The sequence below is a fragment of the Barbus barbus genome (genome assembly GCF_936440315.1).
Source record: "Barbus barbus genome assembly, chromosome: 29".
In the NCBI taxonomy this organism is placed as follows: Eukaryota; Metazoa; Chordata; class Actinopteri; order Cypriniformes; family Cyprinidae; genus Barbus; species Barbus barbus.
Window position 1 is genome coordinate 22,119,960 of NC_136757.1, and position 25,557 is coordinate 22,145,516.

At 39.5% G+C, this 25,557-nt stretch overlaps 1 protein-coding gene across 3 annotated transcripts in view; it reads right to left on the reverse strand.

Moving 5' to 3' along the window:
- Window positions 1–25,557, reverse strand: part of elavl4 (ELAV like neuron-specific RNA binding protein 4) — an 80,719-nt gene that overhangs the window by 22,491 nt on the left and 32,671 nt on the right. For all 3 annotated transcript variants that reach the window (XM_079385008.1, XM_079385010.1, XM_079385009.1), the window contains exons 2-4: window positions 24,849–24,935; window positions 19,694–19,934; window positions 2,483–2,586 (exon numbers count right to left, since the gene is read on the reverse strand). In XM_079385008.1, coding sequence (XP_079241134.1) covers window positions 2,483–2,586; window positions 19,694–19,934; window positions 24,849–24,935 — 432 coding nt within the window. The remainder of the gene's footprint in view (window positions 1–2,482; window positions 2,587–19,693; window positions 19,935–24,848; window positions 24,936–25,557) is intronic.

The window sequence follows — 25,557 nt, forward strand, 5'->3', positions numbered from 1 at the left end:
TGTGTGTACCGCTGCCTCCCTGGAAGTGTGTTTTGTCACTGAGAGAAGTGCCGCGTGGCAGGAAGCTGTGATGATCGGCAAATACACATAGAGTGAGTCATTCTGTCTCTGATGGATTCTTAGCTGATGCTGAAACCAGTACTAGAAACACTGCCGGCCAACACATACACATGCTGCCACTCTTGAAAACGCCCATGTTTGTGAGCATTGTGCTGTGCTCTTTCAAAAACAACCCTGACAAGTCTTTTCTTTCTCCTCTCTCTCTTTTTTCTTTTTCTTGCTCCCACACACAAACATGCGCGTTCTTTTGCTGTTCTGTTAAGAGGTACTGAGCCGCGCAGACTGAGCCGTGTTTTCATAAACAGGCGAAATCCAATCTGATTAGATTAGGGCGGATGTAAGTGAGAGGTCTGGGATTATAGGCTAGATGAAAACACACACACAGCCAGATTATGCCGTGAGCGGCAGGCACAATTTACTGTTAAAACCAGCTGCTGCTTCTAAATTTACCACAAAGCGCTGTTGAGGAAAATGGAAGCCATCAGATTGTGGCAGATCTGTCTATTTCATTGCATGATTTAATTTAATAATAGAATAGAAATGAGTAGAATCGAAAAGAAAAGAGGAAATCGGATCAGAACAGAACTCAGAAGAGAATAAAATGGAATCGAATAGAATATCAGAACAGCTAAGAGACAACGAAGAATGAAATGGATAAATATAAAATCTAACATTGATAAAACTGAATAGAATAGAAAATGATAGATCAGAACAGAATAGAATGATAATGGAGAATAATGTAATAAGACAATAGAATAGAATACTGAACAGAGTAGCAAGATAATAGAGAATAAAATGTAATAAAACAAAACACAAGAAAATAATAGAATAAAAAATTAGAGATCAGAATACTGAACAGAATAGAATGACAATAGAGATGAAATAAAACAGAACATTGTTAAAACAGAATAGAATAGAAAATGACAGATCACAATACTGAACAGAATAGAATTATAACAGAGATGGAATAAAACCGAACACTGATATAACAAAACTGAAGAGAACAATAAGAAGAAAGTAGAATGACAAAATAAAATAGAACAATAATAACAAAACCAAATACAGTGGAATATAAAAAAACACATCAGAACTAAACAGAATAAAATGTGATTTGATGACAATAAAATAATATCGAATAGAACATCAGAATGACAAAGAACAGATCAGAATAATGTGACATTAGATCAGAATAAAATATATCCAAATAAAACTGAACAAAATTGAAATCATAAATGACAAAATACCAATGCAAATGGAATTAAATGGAATAAAATATAATAGAACATGACAGAATAGAACAGATCAAAATTTCCACAGTGAAAACCAAGACGTCTATTTAGCATGTCCACATTATTTCATTATACATGCTATTTCCCTCTTTTTGTGTGACTTCATGATTTGACATTTGGAGATTCATTTACATATCAATTACACTATTTTTCCCTTTTCTTCCTTCAGTTGCTTTCCTGTTTCCTTCTGCATCTTAATGAGTCAGATTTTCCCTCCTCTCTCTTTGTGCTGCCGCGCCTCAGCCCAGCACGAGCCAGTGTACGACACATGTACTAATCACTGCAGCTCCACTGGCACAAACGGTGACAGGAAACATTCGGCGAATTGACTGGCGCAGACGTGAGAAATGGCGACTGATAGAACGCTTCCACCTAAATGAGATGTTGCTCTGTTACCGTCTGTTATCTGTTATGTTTAAATAGGTTCAATTCCAGGTGCGGGTGACCTGTTAACCGGAGAGGTACTGATAGAACCTTCTCAACGCTCAGTCCTTGAGCGAGAGGCGCTGGCTCCAGGGGGGACCGCTACTGCAATTAGCGTAATGTGGGTTGCTTTGGCTGAAAAGTGTTTGGTAAACAACAGGCAGACAGTAACCTAACAACATGAACCCCAACGCTGATCCCAACGTACACATTGAGGTATGCATACAAATACACCATAGTACAGCTGTTCTTAGTTTTTACGTTAATTTACTGTGAGTAATCATACAAAAAAAAAAAGTTAATCCAGTTAATATCATTTAATTAATTGACTTAATTAAAATGGCATGCTGTACATTAGCAATATGTACACACTTAAATATTTAAAAAATAACAAGATTTTTTTTTTCAATTAAATACTAATATTACTATTATTATAGTGCATTATAGTAATATTACTATACTATAATGTATGTACTGTATATGTACATAAACACACTATCATTCAAAAGTATAGGGCCAATAAATTTAGTTTTTTGAATAAAAAGTATCAGGCATACAGTAAAACTGTAATAAGATGAAGTATCACACTTTTAATGTAATTCTATTTAACATTTTAATATATTTTAATGTGATTGACAAGAAATTTGAAAATAAATTTGAATGTGAATTGAAAAGAAACCTTTACTCATTATAGGTAAGTGGTTACTTACCTTTATAGTTTTGGTCTGAAGTCTGAGCCCATTTAACGTGTTAATGGCTTTCTCTGCATCTTTTGGGTCAATGTAGTTGACGAAACCATAGCCAAGACTCTGCCCTGTAGTTACAAGAAAGATAGATAAGGAAGAGAAAAGACATATATTTTAGTTTAAAACATTCAATGTGCAGAAAGACATAAAACTGTGAAAGCATTTCTTTTAACTACACTTCCTTTCAAAGTGTATCGCTTATCTTTACCAACCCTTAAAAAGTCTTTAAAACCACTTAAAACCATTCATCACAAGAGCTATGCATACATTATGAGACAGACGACATTAACACTTAACGATATATGTAGCATTAGCCTGACTAGCAGTGACTAGTTTGAGTTCATGTTTGGCTAGCGCACATTAAGCGAAAGCTTCCGCTGGAAACCTCTGACAAGAGTCTTTGGTGGAATTATTTTGATTTAACCTCTTCTAACCGTCTGCTGCTCCTCTGAAGGCGAGGCAGCCATCATCTGCTATTTGACTTAAACAGAAACCCTGCAGCTAAAGGCCCCCCCCCCCCCATATCCTTTCGTTCTTTAAAGATCTCGCCACACAAATGCAGTGGAACTCGAGAACAGCGCTACACTTATCCTCATTAATGGAAACAGACAGCACTAAGTCCACAGTGTACACACAAAGTGAATCACAAATGTGAAAGTGATACGCCCTGCGCCAAACAAACACGAGCGCGCCAGATACCGCAGGGGGTGAACAGAAAACTTCTCGCTGCCCTCGCTTCAAACGGCATGCCTCCTTCTCTTTCTCTTTGGATTACGGAGGATTACCAATCCCTCTGTCGTTCATTAAAACCCCGGAAAACTGAGAAGCAGCGATACAGCACTATTCAAAGCCTGAGACTGATGTTTCAAAGTTTCTTTAAATATAAATAGTGTGATTCTAGACAGTGTTTTAGGACTCAGGTGCTGCTCTTTCATAGCTTACAGCATCCTGACAACCATGAAATAGCAACATTGGGTCAACTAATAGTGTGAGTTTAAGGGAAATTCAGCAAAATCTGTATAAACTAGTGCTGTCAAATGATTAATCACATCCAAAATAAAAGTTTTTGATTTACATAATATATGTATGTGTACTGTGTATATTTATTATCTACAGTGGTGTGAAAAAGTGTTGGCCCCCTTCCTGATTTTTTATTTTTTTGCATGTTTGTCGCACTTTAATGTTTCAGATCATCAAACAAATTTAAATATTAATCAAAGATAACACAAGTAAACACAACATGCAGTTTTTAAATAAAGGGTTTTTTTATGAAGGGAAAATAAAATCCAAACCCACATGGTCCTGTGTGAAAAAGTGTTTGCCCCAATGAGAAAGAAAGTAATTGAGATCTATCTGTCTGGAAAAGGTTATAAAGCCATTTCTAAAGCTTTGGGACTCCAGCGAACCACAGTAAGAGCCATTATCCACAAATGGCGAAAACATGGAACAGTGGCGAACCTTCCTAGGAGTGGCCGGCCGACCAAAATTACCCCAAGAGCGCAGCGACGACTCATCAAAGAGGTCACAAAAGACCCCACAACAACATCTAAAGAACTAGTTGACTCCTGAAGGACAATGTCCGGCCATCTGTTCGTGACCTCAAGCTGAAGCGAACTTGGGTTCTGCAGCAGGAAAATGATCCAAAACACACCAGCAAATCCACCTCTGAATGGCCCCCGCCATAGGCCTGTGATGATGACACATCCCTCCCCGATGCACTCAACCACTTTTATTCATTAAGAGGTGGATTGTGTGTGTATATCAACAAAGACTGGTGTAACAATGCTGCGGTATTATCAAAACACTGTTCATCGCTGGTGGAGTTTATGTTTGTGAAGTGTCGACCATTCTATCTGCCGTGGGAGTTCACGGCCATTGTTATCATCGCGGTTTACATTCCCCCGTGTGCAAACGCTAAAGACGCGCTTCGTGAACTGTATAGCGCCATCAGTGAACAGCAAACAAATAACCCCGACGGCTTTTTCATCATAGCCTGTGACTTCAACCACGCAAACTTAAAGACAGTTTTGCCAAAGTTCTACCAACATGTGAACTTTGCAACAAGGGGAAACAACACACTAGACTTTGTTTACACAACAGTAAAGAACGCTTACAAGGCTGTACCCCGCCCCCACCTCGGGGACCACATCTTTGTTATGCTAATCCCAGCATACAGACCACTTCTCAAACTTGCCAAACCGGTTCAAAAACTCATCACAATTTGGCCAAATGATGCTACCTCAACACTACAGGACTGCTTTCAGTGCACAGACTGGAACATGTTTAAAGAGTCAGCCACCTACAACAACCACACAGACCTGCATGAGTACACTGAAACTGTGACTGCTTACATCAAAAAGTGCACTGATGATGTGACAGTCACCAAGACCATCACCACACGTGCAAACCAGAAGCCATGGATGACAGCAAAGACTCGTGGGCTGCTAAAGACCAGAGATGAAGCATTCAGATCAGGAGATAAAGCAGCCCTCAAAACAGCAAGAGCCAATCTGTCCTGTGGCATTAAAAATGCAAAACGGTCATATGCTCAAAAAATCAACAATCACTTCACAAACAGCAGAGACACACGGAGCCTGTGGCAAGCCATTCAGACCATCACTGACTACAAGCCCCCGCCACAGGCCTGTGATGATGACACATCCCTTTCCGATGCATTCAACCACTTTTATTCATGGTTTGAAATGCAGAATGACACACCTGCACAAAAACTGCCCACACCTCCCAACGACCGGGTGCTCTGTCTGTCTCCAGCCGACGTAAGGAAGACCCTATCTAGGATTAACCCATGCGGGTCCTGAGAACATACCAGGCCGTGTTCTGAGAGACTGTGCTGCACAGCTGACAGATGTCCTAACAGATATCTTTAACACCTCGCTGAGCCAGGCAGTCGTCCCCACATGTCTCAAATCCACAACAATCATACCGGTACCAAAGAAATCACCTGTGTCCTGTCTAAATGACTACCGTCCCATAGCACTGACTCCAATCATGATGAAGTGCCTTGAGAGATTAGTAATGCACAACATCAAAACCGGCCTCCCCAACACACTCAACCCGCTCCAGTTTGCATACCGTCCAAACCGCTCTACGGACGATGCAATTTCCTCCACCCTCCACCCTCCACCTGGCTCTTACCCAGCTAGAAAATAAAGACTCCTATGTTAGAATGCTGTTCATTGACTTCAGCTTGGCATTCAACACAATAATCCCACAACAGCTCATAAATAAACTAAACCTGCTAGGCCTTAACAATTCCCTTTGTAATTGGATCCTGGACTTTCTAACCGGAAGACCTCAGTCAGTCCGTGTCGGCCACAACACCTCGAGCACTACCACACGGAGCACAGGTGCCCCACAAGGCTGTGTGCTCAGCCCACTGCTCTTCACACTGCTGACCCACGACTGCACTGTCAAGTTCAGCTCCAACCACATCATCAAGTTTTCTGATGACACAACAGTGGTAGGTCTCATCAGCAACAATGATGAAACGCACTACAGAGAGGAAGTGGCACAGCTGGCTGAATGGTGTGGCCCTAACAATCTGTCCCTCAATGTGGGGAAGACAAAAGGAGGTTGTGATGGACTTCAGGAGAAACTCCGTTGACCACCCCCACTGACCATCGACAGCTCGACTGTGGAGAGAGTCAGCAGCACTAAATTCCTGGGGGTGCACGTCACAGAGGATCTCTACCCAGCTCCTACCATCAGGAAGACGGTACCGGAGCATCAGAGCCCGCTCCGCCAGACTGCTCAACAGCTTTTTCCCCCAGGCTGTGAGAGCCCTGAACTCAAATCACCCCGCCCCCCTCTGAAACCCCATGCAAACCCCTAACTCCTGAAACATGGACCACTCCCCACCCCAAACCTTACCACACCAAAGAAAAAAAACTGTATGGAAATTTTTTGTGCAATTCGAAGTGTGTACCTGTAGTAAAACACTCTCCTCTATGTGCACTAGACACTTTACACACACTGCTGCGTGTACACAATCCCACAAAAGATTCAGAAATATATGTATGTTTACATGCTCATGCACTACAAATCATCCTGCACTGTTCCCCAACCAGCTGCTTGACTCAAAATGAGTGGCCTAGTCAAAGTCCTGACCTGAATCCTATTGAGATGCTGTGGCATGACCTTAAAAAGGTGGTTCATGCTCGAAAACCCTCCAATGTGGCTGAATTACAACAAGTCTGCCAAGATGAGTGGGCCAAAATTCCTCCACAGCGCTGTGACAGACTCATTGCAAGTTATTGCAAACGCTTGATTGCAGTTGTTGCTGCTAAGGGTGGCCCAAACAGTTATTAGGTTTAGGGGGCAAGCACTTTTTCACACAGGGCCATGTGGGTTTGGATTTTGTTTTCCCTTCATAATAAAAAACTTCATTTAAAAACTGCATGTTGTGTTTACTTGTGTTATCTTTGAATAATATTTAAATTACTTTGATGATCTGAAACATTAAAGTGTGACAAACATGCAAAAAAATAAAAAAAATCAGGAAGGGGGCCAACACTTTTTCATACCACTGTATATATAAATACACATACATGCATGTATATATTTAAGTCAAATTTTGTTTATATATTAAATATATGCATTATATGAATATAAATATATAAACGTAAATACATGTAAATATTTTCAAAATATATACTGAATGTGTTTGTATTTATACATAATAAATATGCATAGTACACACACGTTATGTAAACAAAAACTTTTATTTTGGATGCAATTAATCGTTTGACTAGTTTAAACCAATAATTTTTGCTGTTAATTCAGTAATTCTGTTTACTGTCACAACATTCTCAGATGTTTCTTTTAAATTGTTTGCTAAAAGAAGCTATAATGAGACTATTGTTGACATATACACAGTAAGTGTCTATGGCATAGCCCTATTAATTTAATATTGAAATAATTTGGTTTGAATGAATATTTAAGCCTTTTGTTTGCAGATTTTAGTTGATATGAGAAATATCAGTGTGCTTTCTATCAATAATATTTATGTATACACTACTCTATACTATACATTGTTCAAAAGTTTGGGGTCAGTATTTTTTTTCCAGCAAGGATGCATTAAATGGATCGAAATTGATGAACAAAATCCAAACGAACTTTACTGTCAAAGAATCGTAAAAATGTATCATCATTTCCACAAAAATATTAAGCAGCACAACTGTTTTTAACATGGATGATAAGAAATGTTTCAAACAGCAAATCAACAGTGATTTCTGAAGGATCATGTGACCTTGAAGACTGGAGTAATGGCTGCTGAAAATTCAGCTTTACCATCACAGGAATAAATTACATTTAAATTTAAAAATAGTATTTTGATTAAATAAATGCAGCCTTGGTGAGCATAAGGGTGAGCATTGACTTCTTTCAAAAATAGTAGAAACATCTTACCAACCCCAAACTTTTGTACAGTGTATTTATGTGGTTGTGGAAATTCTGGACATGTGCTGTTCCAAATGCGAGAAAGTGTGTGTGGGAAAATAGAAATGGAAAGGTTAGTGTAAATGAAGTGTGTTTCCAATGCGCTGTCATACAGAACTTCAGCTCTGGATAATGATACATTCAGAGAACACACTGAGAAAAGAAAGACACTGAGAACACTCTCTGCCTAACCTCACCATTTGTCTTTTTCTATCTACACCATCTCAGCTATGTTCCTCGCTCTCCTCCTTTTGTGGCCCAGAGCATTTGGCCCCACGTTGGCATGCCCCGTATTGCCATTTTCATTGTGTGTATATGTGCGTGTGGGTGGAAGCGTGTGTTTGCATGATTGTGTGTTTGAGCGTACAATAATGGGTTCATAAAACAATCTGTTTTGTAATGCCCCTTTGCCTGATGGCATTTCCATAACTTCGCTAGCAGTTGTTCTTGCCTCCTTTGGAGTTCTTGCCTGAGGATAAGGTGAGGCCGAACAAGGCCACTGCTTCAGTCAAAGGGATTTCTCCCACCACTATAACACACACACACACCCCTTCTCCATCACACAGCGGTGCAACAGTGGAGTTCTCAGTGGGGGACAGAAACAGGCTGTTTGCAAAGAAAAAAGCACCAGCACGCACACCTACGCACACTCTGGTTACGCCGATTGTTGTGGAACTGAGTCATATTCTTAATATTTTAAGAAAATTAAAGGACTAACCCCATAGTGAGTTCATTAATTATTCATTTAAGTGCATAATTTCATTATTAGTCTTTGTAGTCTATGTCAATACAAAGAATAAAATCATCCTGCTTTAAAGAAAGGAGGCTGCGAGTTGCTTTGACAATCTCTAAGGGCCTTTTTTTGGCTAGGCATTTATTTAGCTAATTTAATTTCCCTGCGAACAGACACATTAACAGAACCTTAAACTGATCTCTATTAAATATCTCATATCTCATCTGTGCTCTGTAACAAACCACAGAGGCACAACCTCAAAGAAAACATGCAATATTACAGACATGCACATAACTCCCTCTATATAAACAACTTACTGCTGCACCTGCTTATGGACATACAGACATGACTTACATGGGTTGAATTATAAAATGCAACTCTGCAGGGAAGGTTAAGCTAGCTAAAGTCTCACGATAGCTGTCAGCACACTAAAACCTGCACTGAAAAGTTACATCTTCAAATTATTTAAACAGAGACAGATTTTTCTATTAGGGAGCATTACTGTTGCTCCTTTAAAAGAACCTTTGTTTTCTCTTTCATGTGAATTTTTATTTGAAATGTTTTGATTTAGACATATTTTATTCAGTGTGCTTCAATACTCATGGGTTTGTAACTGAAGTGTTCATAATTTATACTTTTATAATGATTTTACACATTGTTTTAACAGTTTTAGACAAGAAATCTAATTTAAAATGTACTTTCGAGCAGTTTTTAGTTGCGTTGATAGATATATGTAGTGCAATAGAACTGAACTGCATAGTTTAGGCCCGGTTGTTAAATGATATATTTTTTGAATGTACCATTAGAAGGTTCCTTTTGTAGTTTACAGCATTGGCTAAGAGAGATTTTCTTTTATATGTAAACAAAATTAACATTATAACTTAAATGGCTGTCCTTTTGAAGGGCTGTGTGTTCCTGCATTTTTTACGTCAGTCTATGAAAAGACTGGGCATCCATGGCTATTATTTTGAGGATTTTACCTTGTTTTTCAGCATTGTGTGCCATGATCATTGTGCTTTCAAGACGGTGTGTCAAGTTAAAAATAGTTCAACTCAAAAATGTGTCTTGAGACCACTTGCATTCTGTTCCATTTTGTCTTTTTTGAAGCTGTTTTTGAACGCAAGGATGCATCTTGTGTATGGTCTCTAAGAAGCGTCTGGTGGACCCAATTAAATAGGGCTTCGGTAAAGCCTGACAACCTGTGTGCTCTTGTGCTTCTCACAAACACATAATAAAAATCAATATCACACACATGACACCTATACATGAGTATATATACTCCGTACTGTATATTTGGAAATACATATATGGTATACACACCTACACACAGCATATAAAATTCTGTTCACACAACCAGATCATATACCCACGCAGAGACAGCACATGAATACAAAGCACACACAAACACAATCTCTTCAGCACAGCCAGGGTTACCTACAATGGACAGTAGCGTAGGTACAGGAGAGGGTTACAGTCAGGGCTGCCTCATGAATTTATTAGAGGGAAGTGAGAATCACAGAGAATGTTTCATGGCAAAGCCAGCGCTCTGCTTTCCTGCATCATACCTATTCTGTGAATATTTCATGTCATGTTTGATCTACAGAAGTGTGATTATTTTTTGTGCTGTTCTGTCATTAGCTTTTAGAGCCGAGTGTGTTGTTTACATGAAATCAGAAAGAATATTCTCTTTTCTCTGGTGGAAAGTAAGATGATCGATATACATAAACTATATAAAATGTGAATTTGTAACAAAAATGATTGAGGTTTTTGACAGAGCCCATTAGAAATATGCCATAAACATCAAATGTCACAGCAAAAGAGAATTACCTCTATGCTGTTTAATTAGTGTAATGGTTACATTAACTTATATATTTTAATTGTCAATTAAAATTGAAACTGAAATGATGCATTGTGCTTTTAATGAGCTTTTAATGAGTGCGGATCTCCATTTTTCCAGCATTTTCTGTTCCCCAGCAGGATAGACGTGCAGTTAAATTTGGAAACACTGGAAAGGCTTTTTCAAAGACAATGCTTAACACCAATTAAAAGGATATTTTTCACAAATAAACAGCTTATGACTATTAGTGTGTAGGCTCCTGATGGGTTTTTCATTGCGATGGGACACGGCTGAAGCTGGTGCGTAATAGTGATGTGCAAGAGCTTGATCGAAGCTTGTATGTGGTTGTGTGTGTTCTGTGAGTGTGTGGGTTAACCAAAGAGTATAGGTTTGGCTGGTTAGCATGGCCTATTTAACCCCTGTCGGTAAGTGCTATAACTATAATGTCTGGATCCAAAAAGCATCCTTCTCCTTTGAGAACAATTCAAGTGTATCCATGCATTTTGATGAAATAAAATTATTTGCAAGCAACACAATACTGTTCAAAAGTTTTGGGTTGTTTATTCATTTATTAAAGAAATCTCTTATGCCCATCCAGGCTGCATGTATTTATTTATTTATTTTTCAGAATTCTTTGACTATGACGTTCAAAATAACACTTTTATAAATATTTTTTGTAACAATGTAATAATGTCACTTTTCAAAAAACGTAGGTGGTGTCCATTTTTTTAAAGCTTTTAAAAAGTATGAAATGGTCTATTATTTTAATATTTTTGTCTCTCTGTTCTTTCACTTCACAGTTTAGGATTGCTGCTTGGTGTGCGCTCTTGTGGTGCTGATAACCAATCTGCATTATCATTTCCTGCAGATCCAGAGCGATGTGTCCCATGAAGAGCGAAGATAACTGATTACAAGTCACACACTTCCAGGGGGTCCATCGCCAGACGAGCATCTACCATTGAGATGAATGGGAATGCTAACGGATAACAGGTATTACAGATCTCCTGCTGTATGACTTTATAACTTGGGTGCATGTTTTTGATCCAGAAAATATGATTCATAATATGCACAGCTCTATTTTTGTTCCCAAGAGACGTGTTGTCTTGTTTGTGAACCCACGGAGAGTGTGCATGAAAAAAGTATCATTAGCTATAGCATCGCTGCACTGGAGTCACGAGGTCCCAAAACCGGCGTCCTCTTTTCTCTCGTAATCACCATCTCAGTGATAGCGAGGATGAGGAAGGGCATGCGTGAGCTGCCCCCTGTCTGGGTCTCTTTTAGCTCTTGAGGAACACGCTGAGTTAAATGGGAGGAAAGAGATGTTTCTCTCTCTGTTAAATTGAGGCTGTTTGGAGTGAGAGGCTCCATTTGGAGGAGTCGTATTTGAACCATTACGCCTCTTACCTCAGCAGCAGGAGTCAGAGTGTGTGAGATGATAAAATTAGTGTGTGTCCAGTGGGTGTCCTTCCTCTCTCTCACGCACACACTCATATATACGCTTTTACTTTATGGTACATATAATTTACAATAACACACTCGCACACACACGTATTCCTCTGTGCTCGACATCATTTATTATCAAAGCTTTGAACATGAAAGATATATTTGACTGATTTTCGCTGTTCTGCTGCTTGGCAGAGAGCTACAAGTCTTCACGCTGGATTCTGGCTAATTTCCCCCTCTCTCTACATCAATTGTTGATACATAATTTAAAGGCCCAGTGCTTCCATTGATTGAAAATGAGATGAACATCGCAGCAAACACAGCACTGCCTCCAGCAGCACCCCCCATCCAAACCCTCCGGCAGCCATGTTGTGCCGACAGTTGCATTTCCCTTAAGCTCGAATCAGGTGGGAAAGCTGAAACTAGCATTCGTTTGGGAGAGAACAGCAGCGCAGACATAAGATGACAGTTCAACGAGCATGTGACGCTAATCCACCTTGATATCACAAAGCTCTCTGGCTACAAACAGGAAAATCTGTTTGGTCAGACTTAAATTTAGGCACATTTAGGATGTGGAAGGCAAAAAGAAAGGAAGGACGAAAATCCATTTCAATTTGTCAAAACAAATGTATCACTGCTTGCTTGACATTCTGCTCTTGTTGCAGCAGCATCTTGGGACAGGGACGTGTCTCTGCAGTAAAAGACATCTCAAAGACCTTTTTTGCTCCTTTTTATGTAGTATATAAATACACAGTTGCATCACTGAGGTCATCACGGCTTGTGTAATGCCGGAAGATGGTGAGTACGACCGACTTTACGGCTTCTTTTTAATTAGCTTAGTGATCTTCCATCCAAAGAGACAAAAGCTGACTGAAGTGTAATTAGATAATGTAAGGTGCAATGAGATAATCTTTAATTCTTAATGCTGTTTATCGTTGCATCTAATAGCCTTAATTCGACCCATTTGTACATAAAACACTTAAGGGATGCCTAAGTGCTCTCTCCCAGACAAAAGCATCATTCTGATTGGATTTGCATTAGAGATTCATATTTCACTAAGAGGTTGTGTAAAACCATTAGCTTACCTCACCTTGCGCCTTTTTCCTTGTGTACCTACTTGCTGTGTATTTCACTGTGTGTTTTACAAAGTAAATATTGTACGTCTACTTACAGATATGGAAAATGATATAGAAGCCGCATCAGAGTGAAAAATAATAAAGGTAATTGACAGATGTTTCAAATAAGATATAAAGTTCCATTATGGGATACTAAATCTCATTCTGAAATATAAAGTTAAGATACACACTACCTTTCAAAAGTTTGGGGTAGGTAAGATTTGATCAAAAAGGCTGCCTTTATTTGATAGTACACAGTAAACACAGTCAACTATTACTTCAATTTAAAACAACTTTTCTATTTTAGTGTCATTTATTTTAAAATGTCATTTATTCCCTGTGATGGAAAAAGCTGAATTTTCAGCAGCCATTACTTCAGTCTTCAGTGTCACATGAACGTTTAGAAATCATTCTAATATACAGAGCTGGTGCTCAAGAAATATTTATTTTTATTATCAATTAAAAAAATTCTTGTGCCGCTATATATTTTTGTGGAAACTGACACTTTTTTCATGATTTTTGATGAATAGAAAATTCAAAAGAACATGATTTATTTAAAATATATATATATATTGGTAACAGTGCATAATAATGTCACTTTTGATCAAGTTAATGCATCCTTGCTGAAGAAAAAAGTATTAATTTCTTTTACGAAAAAAAAAAGCTTACTGACCTTACTGAATTTTACTGGTATAAGATATAAAATCAAAATTACTGTATGAGAAATAAAGTCACAATTGAGTACAAAGTTGCAACTGTGAAATATAAAATCACTATTTATTTCAAGATTTTGGGTCACATTGTGAATTATATGAAAATGAAGTTATTAGGGCTTAGATTGATAAACATTTTGTGTGTTCTGTTTTCTGGAGAAGCGAAGAACTTTCTACAGAGTTCTGCAGACACCGATGCTGTGAGGTCCGACATACTGGTAATGTCAGCCGATTTTATCATCTACCAAATGTCTATACCAGCTCACTCCCTCGTATACCTATACTGTAAAACTGTGTGTCTGTATTTTGCTGTGCCAGGCTGGCGACAGCTGGAAGACACAGGAATCTCCCGCCCCCGTTCCCCCACTCTGCTGTGCCGGAGCCTGCGGCATGTTGGCGTGTAGCCTGCAGTGTGTGGGCTGTCTGGGAGGAGTGTGCATGTGGAAACGAAAGGAGCCCCTGTAAATCTGGGACACCCCAACGAAGCAACGTCAGACCCCGCATATTAGATGACAACACTGGCAGCCACCCCAGGGAATGCTGAGATCCCACGCTCTCTTGGAACTGCTGTAGCTGCATGGAGCCAGTGGCTAATGCCAAGCTAACCGCAAGGTAATGTTTGTGACTAACCTCAGCAGCACTTCGTAGGCTAGTAAAATTGCTAGGGAAAACATGAACAATAAAGTTTGCAGTACAACTTAGAAAGAGCATTAATAGAAATATTGGCTGGATTTCAGAGAATTTGCCATTTAAGCTACATTGTGGATGGGATAGATGCTGACTAATTCAGTTTAAGAAAAGCTCTAAATATTTTGTGGTTTGTTTGTTTTTTTAACCTTTCAGCTATTTTTATACATGGGTATTGCGAGGACAGGACATGATGAAAGAAATGGGGGGATAAGTTTGTGAAATGATGCAAACCAAATTCAAACTGGTTCTCCTGAAACTTCAATTCAGTTTCTCAATTTGAATTAAGGTACAGTAGGAAACAGGATGCAGAATTTCCATTCGAATTTGAAAGTAAAATAGTAAAATGGAAATTTACACAATTGTGTTTAACTAAAAAAGACAATTCTAAAAAGCCTTTAAAGTTCAAGATGCCACCTTGGTGCCACAAATTTGTATTTTTTTTTTTTTGCATATTTCATCATATTTAATAAATTAACTTTTGTGGAACAGGGTGGAAGGCCACTTAATTTCCCAAAATGCATTGCCTGTTTTGAATTTCTTTGAATTGCAATTCAGTAATTTCCTCTTCCTGTCATTCTAATTCAAAGTCATACTCACAAATGCTAAAAGGAAGCCAAATCTTGAATTCTGAATTTTGCCCAACCTAGTGTTGGCGAACAAGAGCTAACCACAAGGCCGTGGCTCAAACACACGTACATGATTGCTTAAAGAATGTCAGAATCAGAATCAGAATCAGAATGAGCTTTATTGGCCAAGTATGTTTACACATACAAGGAATTTGTTGTAGTGACAGTGTCAGCAGCAATTGGAGAGAAAAAAAGATAAAAGAGAGAAAATAATGTCTGTTTTCCACATGCACATTTTTTATAGGCCAATAGAGGGTAAATCGCCACCTTTGGAGGAAAAAAATAAACTAAACAGAAGGTGACTGGTTTATTCCTGTGCTCGTGTTTGTCAGCGGCTTTGGGATGGTGACAGAAAGTTCATTGTCAAACAATGTAAATGAGGTCTGAATGTTTTAACCTGAATAACAACCTATCATTTACTTTGTTTACTCCAGGCTGAATGCGGAACGCATCACGACACTGAATTATGCGACGAAGTGCATGTTCCCTGCAATCACTACGGTTGTTAATTCCTGCTATTCTATCAGACTTCTCCCCCAATACCCCGTACAATTTTGCCATTTAGATGGTGTGTTGCATGTGTTGGGTTGTTTTAATTCGGCCTTATGTCATTTTTAACAGGAAATGACAAAACATGGAAAGCCGTTCACGTTTTATTTCTACAACATCAGATAAACACGGCGAATGTTTGACATGGAGGTTTTTCACACGTTCGCAGCAGTCTAACACTTACCGAGGTGTTTCAAACCTCAACGTGCTTTTGCAAACATCAAGCACAATGAATTTTTCATGCCACTACATCTGCTTTTCCCTGCAGTTTTTCATCAGCATGATGGTGTGAGTTCCAGCACATCTGCGAAGGAATGGTAAGATGTCTTTCTGGCTTTAAATCACATGCCGTCGTTAATTTGCTAGCGGGCGGAGCAAGCTGCTCGCCGGTCAGTATAGAGACAGAGTCATATACAGCTCCGTATCGATGTCGGCTCAGCTTGACGCTAAGGTTAGCACGTGCTACGCTTGGCAGCAGACAGCGGACACTGCGTTCGGGTCAGCAGCGTGACAGATGGTTGGGTGCTCGGCGTGCGAGCGGGTTGTGTACCTGAACAAGCAGTTGCACAAAGCAGCTTTGATGTAAGCTACATAAGTGTTAAACACAGAGCGAACTGATAGCAGCACCGCCGCCTGTGCCAAGCCATTAAATACCAACAATGGCATCTGCGGATTGGGCAAGAAGGGGAACATAATGAAGCAAAATGGCAGGCGACAAAGCAGGCTGGGAGCGATAGCATGTGCCGCTTGCTTTTCTGCTACACAGGGATAGGCCTAAACCGCAGGGGGCTGGTGCGAGGGGGGTTGGCGCAGTTTCTCAGAAGCCATTTTTAATCGTGCGGTAATTATTTACTGCTTGAAGAATATGAACAGAAGATTATCTGCAGTCGCTCTTTTTCCCCCCTTCTCCTCATCAGATGGAAAATCACAGACGCAATCAATTCATGGCCCTGCCTGAGTGTGTCCTTTTTCTGCCGTATCATTATACACACAATTGTGTTCATTTTCATGCAGAAAAGGATCCGCCGAGCCAGAGAACCTGACAAGTATCCCAATTCTTTTCCCCTTTCGAACTGCTGCTCAATCAGTCTTTTCCATTTTACTTTGTGCTGATAGCCAGAAGCGTTAACACTTTCTTAATGTATTCCATTAAAAGTTTTCATTCAATATGATTCCTGGCTCACAAGAAAATCACCATTACTCCCTATGGGCTATGTGTTTATCCTCACTATTAGCACCGAACGAGGTCTTGCTGAGGTAGCAACACTGGGCTGGGGATGTGTGCATTTAGAGTAGGGGATTTTCAGCTTGATTCAAACCTTTAAAAACAAAGGCTTTCCGCTAAGTTAGCAGCATCGCCATCTGCTTTATTCAGCATCTCAACACAATCCTTGCGGTAATGACTTCTGAAATGCTTTCCCCACTGAGAGGAATGTGATAAAGCCGTTTCTGCTGATAGTTTACATAATCGCTGATAAATATTGGCCCACTGTTTTTTTTTTTTTAATTCAGAGTGTACAGAAATAAATTATTCTTAGAACTACTTTGTGCAATGATTCAACAAAAAAGACAGGGATGTGTTTATTTTTTTGTGGTTTGTCAATAAATGATAAATTTGTGAATTCTTCATCTATGGGGACTTATGTGTCAGAGGAATGACATTATTTCTATTAAAACTTACGGTTTTTTAGTGTTTTGTTATATGAGGATCATATTTGATTTTTTTGGGGAAACCCTACTATGCCATCATTATTTATTTTTGCTATTTTTCCAAATACCCTTTTATGTACAGATTTTGTTGTTTTACCTTTGCTCAGACCCAGACTTTCAATCATAAACTATGAAATTCCACCATAAAAATGTACATTTATTTATTATTATTTAGATACCAATCAAGCACATATACCATGAAATATTTAATAATGTGTATTTAGGACATTTCAAATGTTAGCTATAAAATTAGCTTCACAAAGGTGCTGAACAATTTAATTCCAAAAGGTTTAAAATGTCATTTCAATCGTAGAATGAATGATTGTTTGAGATGTGGTGGAAATGATACATTGATGCATGTAGTTCAACTTTTGGACATTGTTAGTAGACTAGTTTGTATAGTTAGTCGTACATTTTAAAAGGCTACAGGGCCTTAGAGTGCCCATGGTTGACGAAACATCCATATGTGTATGACTACTTTAAATAAAAGATTGAACCTCAGGTCTCCGGTGTATTGCACGTACAACTAGAGGTCAGAAAGAAGGTGATGAGAGAGCATGTGTGTATGTAAAATTGCAAGGAGAGGAAAGAGAAGGACGGATAAACAATCTGGGGTGGCACTTTGGCAAGCGGCAGTCACCCAGGCTTGACAGGGCAAGAGAACAGTAGCCGTGGCAAACGGTACATCACTGCATTGCGTCTCATCAAAGCTGACAGGAGTGGGGGAAGGAAAAAAAGGGAAAAGAAGAAGCCTGTCTATTACGTGCAAAGGCCCAAAGCTTCTCACCTTGTTGAAGGAGCCATCTCTCTCTCTAGCTTTTCAACTGCCATGTAAAAGGCTCTCTTGTACGTCAAAATTCTTTGAAAAGCCAAGAAGTAATTTCTCGTCGAAGTCCGCACCCTATACATGAAAGCCGAGCAGAGAGCTCAGGAAGGTTGCGCTGGTCAAATATTATGAGATGGAGGTTCAGATACAATCTCTGATGCCCTGCAATCTATTTTGAATCCCAGACAGCAGCTAATGACAGCAGCAGAAAGAACTCGCAGCCTAGCTCGCTCTGCTTTTACAATGATCAAGAAGCGATTTGTTAGCTTAAAATTGTGAACTGGGAAATTGCACCCCTGGGATCGCAGAGCAAAGAATGCAGTACAGGGAAGAGTTGAGCCAGAACAAGGACAGAGCGGTAAGACAGTGGGTGATCCTGGTTAACGTTATACTTTCACAACTGGCAATTTAATAAAACATGTTCCATTTGGTGTATGCGAGGATATCCCGAGACTTCAGTGAATTTCCCACATGTAAAGACTGAAAAAAGGAGCATGTGTCAACTCTCATGACGATGATTCTAATGACGATTCTCTTGCCCGACCATCTGACTGCCTGGCAATGAAATCCTACAAAACCTGTGGTCAGGAGCCAAGAGTTTCTCTCTCTCTATTTCTCTCTCTCCCCTTTTGTCTAAAAACCAGTGGCTTTAGGCCTGGCCCTGTTTTAATGAGATTATCCAGAGCGAAGTGTCACTAAGTAGGATATAAAATGGAGGCCATTATCTGGCATTATTTCTGAGCTGCCTCCCCATCCATCTGCTTACCACCCACATAGTCACTACGGTGGGATTAGAACTCTGATTAGCAGGGGAGTGCTGCTTAAACACCTCTATGTCCTCTTTCTCTCTCCTCCTTTTTTCCTGGGCACTGTAAACAAAACAATAGTCCTTCTCACCCAATGTTTCCAACTCCCGAATTGCCCTGAAACTGCAGTCTGACCTGCTACAACTGCATCAAACAGACCTAAAGAAGCAAGTTTAGTTTAAGACTTCATTTTTAATTTGATTTGTCCTATTTGTCCCATTTTTTATGTGAAGATACATGGTTGATGATTTTGGACAGACCTTCAAAATGCTGAATTTTCTAAAATGACTAATAAATTTCATTTTTGTTAATTATAATTTAGGTTTTATTATTTTGTTCTGACATTTTGTATTTTTTAACATACAGTTTTACTATATATACACACACAATTTTCTGATTTGTGTGTGTGTGTGTGTGTGTTTGTATATATGTATGTATGGTCTAGTCAGTCTTTTCTCAACAGCTATTATTTAAATATGCAATTAATTCTTGTAATCCATTTCATTAACATTTTTAATCAATTGACAGGTGGGTTAAAAGTTAATGATTGTTCCTTCCAAAGTTTTTCTTTTTAACCTATAATACCCAAGACATTGTGTCTCTTCTGTCTCCACTAGACACAATTCATTATGCAAATCAAATGCATTTTTTTTTCTGCCCTTATTAGTACCTGTGATTTTGTCTCGAACTAGCTTGCAGGACTCAATCTCGCCAATGCTGCCAAAGAGGCTGCGGAACTCTTCCTGGGTCATGTTCTGGGGTAGGTAGTTGACAATGAGGTTTGTCTTGCTGTCGTCATTAGAGCCGCCGGTCTGCATGGGCGAGGGGCAGCTGCGGCTGTTGCTGGAGGGCCCGTTGGCCGTGGCAGAGTTCGGCCCATTCGTCACCTGAGGCTCCATGTTGCTGATTATCTGCAGACAAAAGAAAGGTTAAAGGATGTGGCATCTGAAAAGCAAGTTCAGTAAACAGCATATTTTAACATTGACATATCTGATTTCCTATGTATTGAGTACTTAATCATTTAAATAACATTTGTGGAAGTTACTGACGTCAGATAAAGGGGTTTGGAATAATCTGGTGTAACTGCAACTGCAACATTTAGCTGTGAAACCTCACAGACTGACTCTAAATAATACAATGCATGACACACTTACTGAAAAACTGTTTATGCATCTCTAGACTTTCAGTAGCTTTCTTCCACCCTCCCTCCCCCTCACTCCATCACTGATATTTTTGAGTTTGGCTGTGCGTTTTGATGGTTGGCTCAACTTGACAGGGTAACAATGTGAGCCCTTCAGCGTGGAGCGACTGTCATGGCGAACAGCGTCTGCCACTGGTTTAGCCGTGTGCTTTTAAGAGCAGGTGTTTGAAGAGAAACTTGCTGGCCCTGGGGAAGTAGGAACAGAGGAGGCCCCAGTCTGTGCTGCTTTTCAGCCTCAAACTTTTTTTTCCAAGATTGTTCCACACCGCAGCTAAATGTATTCACCCATTTGCATAAAGGATGTTTGTGTGTGAGCTCATGTGTGTTTAATTTTGTCACCGACTCTATTTGAGGGGGCTGGGTGACATCTAGAATCGTGTCATATTCTGACTGTCACAAAGGTTGAAGATATGCACGTGAGGGAGCGTGAGTGAGAGAGTGCAGATCAGGGGGCATATCTTCATGGTTGCGAAAGCAACGTGCCATGATATTTTCTCAGGGGAAGAAACAATAGCTATGTCGATCAGTGGTGCACGTTGAAAACAAAATTAAATTTTACACCTTTTATAACAATAGCCTGATCTTTTCCAACTGTCCGGATAGCCACGGTGAAGCTTAAAACGGTGTCCTAATCAGACATTATGTGACAAAGCAACAATACATTTAGTTTTTTTCATATTGGGTAGCACCGCCGCCATGCTGAAATATTACTGGACCAAAATTTTGCTTCTCGTGCATAATAAACATGGAGAAAGAGTGAATGAAAGAGGATGAATTTAAGAAAATACTCATTTGATTGGCCATGGATTTTTTTTTTTTTTTTTTGCGTTAGGCAGATTTTTCGCATTCATTGTGGACAAAAAAATTGCAAGTTGCTCTAATCTTGCCATGTCGAGTCTGGTTAGGACATGGTTTAACGACAGTCCCATTGTATGCTGTTTGTTTTACAGCATCTGTCTTTTAGGAACATTCAATGAGGCCTTTCACTGTCAGACAAAATCTCAGACCAAAAAGCGGATAAAAGGAGGAAAAAACTCTAAAAATAAACAAATAAGAATTAAAACAGCAAGCATGACCTGATTATAACTCGTTCTAAGCGGATTCTGTAAGTCAACCATGTTTAATATTCATTTTCTCTTCCTCTCTGACTGGATTTGGCGTAATTCAGATCAAGATCTGCACTGAGAGGGTGAAGGAAAAGCGCTAATGTTTCCTGCTGATAGATTCAAGAGTGGAAAATAATAGAGATGAGGAGGAGAAAAAAATGGATCTAAGCTGAAATTCAGCTGCACTTATTTTTAGCTCTTCAAAAAAAATACTCTGTATCTGCACTCTGAAGTTCGACTCTCCTTTATCAAAGTGGGCATATTTAGAAAGGTTAACAATTTTTCCCCATCTGACACCACACTAGTGTTTGCACTTTGGAGCATTTTTGAGAAACACACAGGCACAGTAAAGAGGATGCTAAAAACAAAGCTATTCAGTTGTGTATGATACGAAGTCATCAAAAATAACTGTAGCATTTCTCTGCTCCCCTAAGTGTCTAATCTATTTACTTCCTTAATGTATATATATATATATATATATACCTGTATATATATATATATATATATATATATATATATATATATATGTGTGTGTGTGTGTGTGTGTGTATGTATTTATTTATTTATTTAATAAATGTGGTGCGTGGCCAGGTATGGTGACCCATACTCAGAATTTGCGCTCTGCATTTAACCCATCCAAATGTACACACAGTAGTGAACATACACCCGGAGCAGTGGGCAGCCAATGCTGCGGCGCCCAGGGAGCAGTTGGGGGTTCGGTGCCTTGCTCAAGGGTCTCACCTCAGTGGTGGTATTGAGGGTGGAGAGAGTGTTGGTTATTCAATGCCCCCCCCACACAATCCCCAGTTACAAGTCCGACTCTCTATCCATTAGGCCACGACTGCCCCATTTATGTTACACTCTGATTCTGTAAAATGGATACAGATGCAGTTGCATTCTCCCTTTTTTTTGCCCTTTATCAATTGCTATGCCTCCAGTTTTAGTTGTTGTATACATTCACATTTTTTCAATGTGACAAATAGAAAAAAAAACTGTCGGCAGCCCATAGGAGGCTCATCTGCAAAGCTCTCAGGATATGCATGTAAATGGATCCTGTTCCACACTTCTCTGCAGAAAAGAGGGATGGAGCGGCACAAAAGGACAAAATAGCCATCGCCACAGCAGGTCTTGATTGATGTGTGTGTGTGTGTGTGTACGTGTTTATTTCTTGGTGTTTTCATGTGTGCATGAGTGAGGGGAGACTTATTAAGTCTGTTTGCAGCTCCTGCTGTGCACTGTTCTTTCAGGGGAAAAAAAGAAGAAATGCTTAAACCTCATGGGATGAGAGCTTTGAATATTCCAGAGAAGGAACCGATGAAAGTGGACACCTTTCATTCTGATTTCAGGGACCTGTTGTTTCTCGATGGCCAATTAAAGACCTGTCTTTCCTTTGTAATCCCTTCACTAGCTCTTATATGCCGTCTTATTATTTTCCTGTAGATGAACTCCCCTTGTTGTCATATTGAGAAGGGTAATTGTTCCTTTACACACTCACTATTGCTGGACATTCGCCCTAGCTGCTGACAGGGGTCAGTGTAGTGACTTTTCCTTTTTTTTCCCCTCCTTTCCCTTAACTACTGTTCCTGAATAGTTAAAGATTAGATTTGAATGCAAAATTGGCCATTAAAAATAACCAACCAAATAAACAAAACAAAGAAACTCTTTGATTCATGTTGCCTAGAAATCTGTCAATAATTAATCAGGAGGAAGTTTGCTGACATACAACACTGGGAATTTTTACTGTTTGTGATTTGTTATTTGTCTGTCTTTATGAGTGATTCACTGAGTCATTCAGACAACTGAGTCATTTATGAATAAAACATAGAAACGGGATATGCTTGTCACTGTATCATTCACTCAAGCGATTTGTTCAAAACAACTTTTCTGTTAAAGAACTTTAAAATATGATTAGAATGTTGCATTTATTAATTTAGACTATTACATATCTATAATACATATTTTTTTTCAAAAAATTTTTAACAGCTTAATTCATTAAGTGTCATTTTTTCAATAGAATGCGTGAACACTGTTATATTGTGCATTTTATCTCAGGTTGTAATTTGCTTTATTGACCAATCGACATCTTCAATTTTAACTATCCATTTTATTATTTACATGTTAAATAGAATAGCTTTTGGGCCTGTCAACAAACTCAAACACGTAAAAGGGCAGAAAGCATCTATGATTAGCTAAAAAAATGGCAGTCTGCTTCTCTGACTTTTTTTCTGTTTACAGCAAGGTTAGCATGGGCCATTTAGCGTGGAGGTCACTTAGCTGAACAACTGCTATTGATAATGAGAATGCTAACAGATAGCTTTCTCCAGGTTTTGCAGAGCCTAAGTCTGTCACAAAAACATGTGATTTAGTGATATCTGTCAAATAGTAGGGACATTTAATGTGTGGCATTTAAAAAATGTGCTTACAGCACCTTCAACTGGGATTGTATAGTATAAACTTTAGTTGTTTGGATGCTAGCTAAGGCAGAGCCTAGCTGGCTGTATCTGTTTGTGCTCTAGCTGTAGTAGGCAGGGAGACAGTTAGACAGACAGACAGGCAAGGCGAGCAGACAGGCAGACATGCTAAGCCATCACAAAGGCCTTGGTGTCAGCCGGGGGACAGACATCATCTTCCCTTTGATTCAACTGAACAGTAGCCCCAGATTACACTCCTTTATTTTTTTCAAACGCAATGGCAGATATGCCGACTGTTTCTGAACGCTGCTCGGCCCGGCTCAGGCTACGAGCGAGCGTGTGTGTGTGAATGCAGGAAGGAAGAAGCTCTGCCACTCTGTCTTACATAAGTGCCTTAGAGGATTTCAGGACGGGGATAAAAATACAGGTTCAACCAGTCCAATGTCCCTGAGTCACGCAGAGCCAGAGGTGTGTGTTTGTGTGTTCACAGCACTGCAGATAGATGCATTTCGGTGTGTGTCGCTGATACCTGCCATTTCAACACGGCACTTTAATGGCCTTATTAGCCAAGACGATAAAATGTCAGGCTTTTATTCTGATGTGTGTTTTTACTGGTAATGCTCTCCAGTTATTACCGGAGCCTTCTGATGCTAGCGCTACCTCCTATAGATGTCTACTCTTATTTATGTGGTCCTATGATGGTTAAATCTATGAGAAAACAACACTGGTAATGATCTTCAGGTTCAAGTAAAAGAGGAAAACATTTTTTTTCTTGCAATCCAAATACAAAATTGATATTTTTTACATAACAAAGTGATTCCTTAAGCATACATGCAGTATTTTACTAGTAGAACAAGGCATTGAAATGTTGCACATATATTATACATATTGACAATATAACACCCATCCATAATATGTTATCAGGTAACACCCCTAATAACAATTACAGTAATAATACTAATAATAACTTTTTACTTTCAAACTTATTATTACGCCTGTTTCACTCTACCCCTTTGCACACCCTCCCTCTCATAGCACACCTTCATAGCAACAATACAGCTATTAATGGGGTTAAAAATGGCGGTTAGTGGGCAGCAGTCTCCTTACCATCTTTGGCTGTGTCAGCAGTCCCTTCTCAGCCCAGCCCTGGAGCTGCGGCAGGTCTGCCTGACGCCACTGAGTCTCTGTCGATCCCTACGGGAGGGGGGCAGGGTCAATATTCAAACATGCCCATTTTCTCCATATCAAACAAACAATCCTGACGGTCTCCAGGCACACTAAAACACACAGGTGGCTTTGATTTGGACTCGAAAAACACAAGAGAATGAAGTTTGAATAGTTTGAATTGAGTTGGATTTTATATATGCTATAATGGAAATGGGTGCTATAGATGCATGCGGAGAACAGGTGAAATATAGAATGGCTATTCGCTGACGAAACTGAAGTATTTTTTCACGCTCCAGGCCATAGACAAATTTGTGTAGGATATAGAAACTGCAAGTTGTGAAAAACAGCAAGCCTCCGACTGTAGATTTAATATCATGGGTTTTCCGACAAATCCAGCTTCGTAAACAAGACCAATACCGAGGCTGCCGCAATCACAGCTTGAGCCGTGAAGCTAACAGCGAAAACAGCCAATTTAGGAAAAGAGGGAGACTGAGTGTGACCTTTCCGTTGGATGGATGGAATAGAGGAGGAGTGTAATAGGAGGCATCCAGCACTACATGATGGAGGAGACACTTCTGCATCGGAAGGGAAGGAGGGGGGCTGGGGGAGGGGCTCCGCGTCCTCTGCAGATCTTTAAAACGTCCGCGTA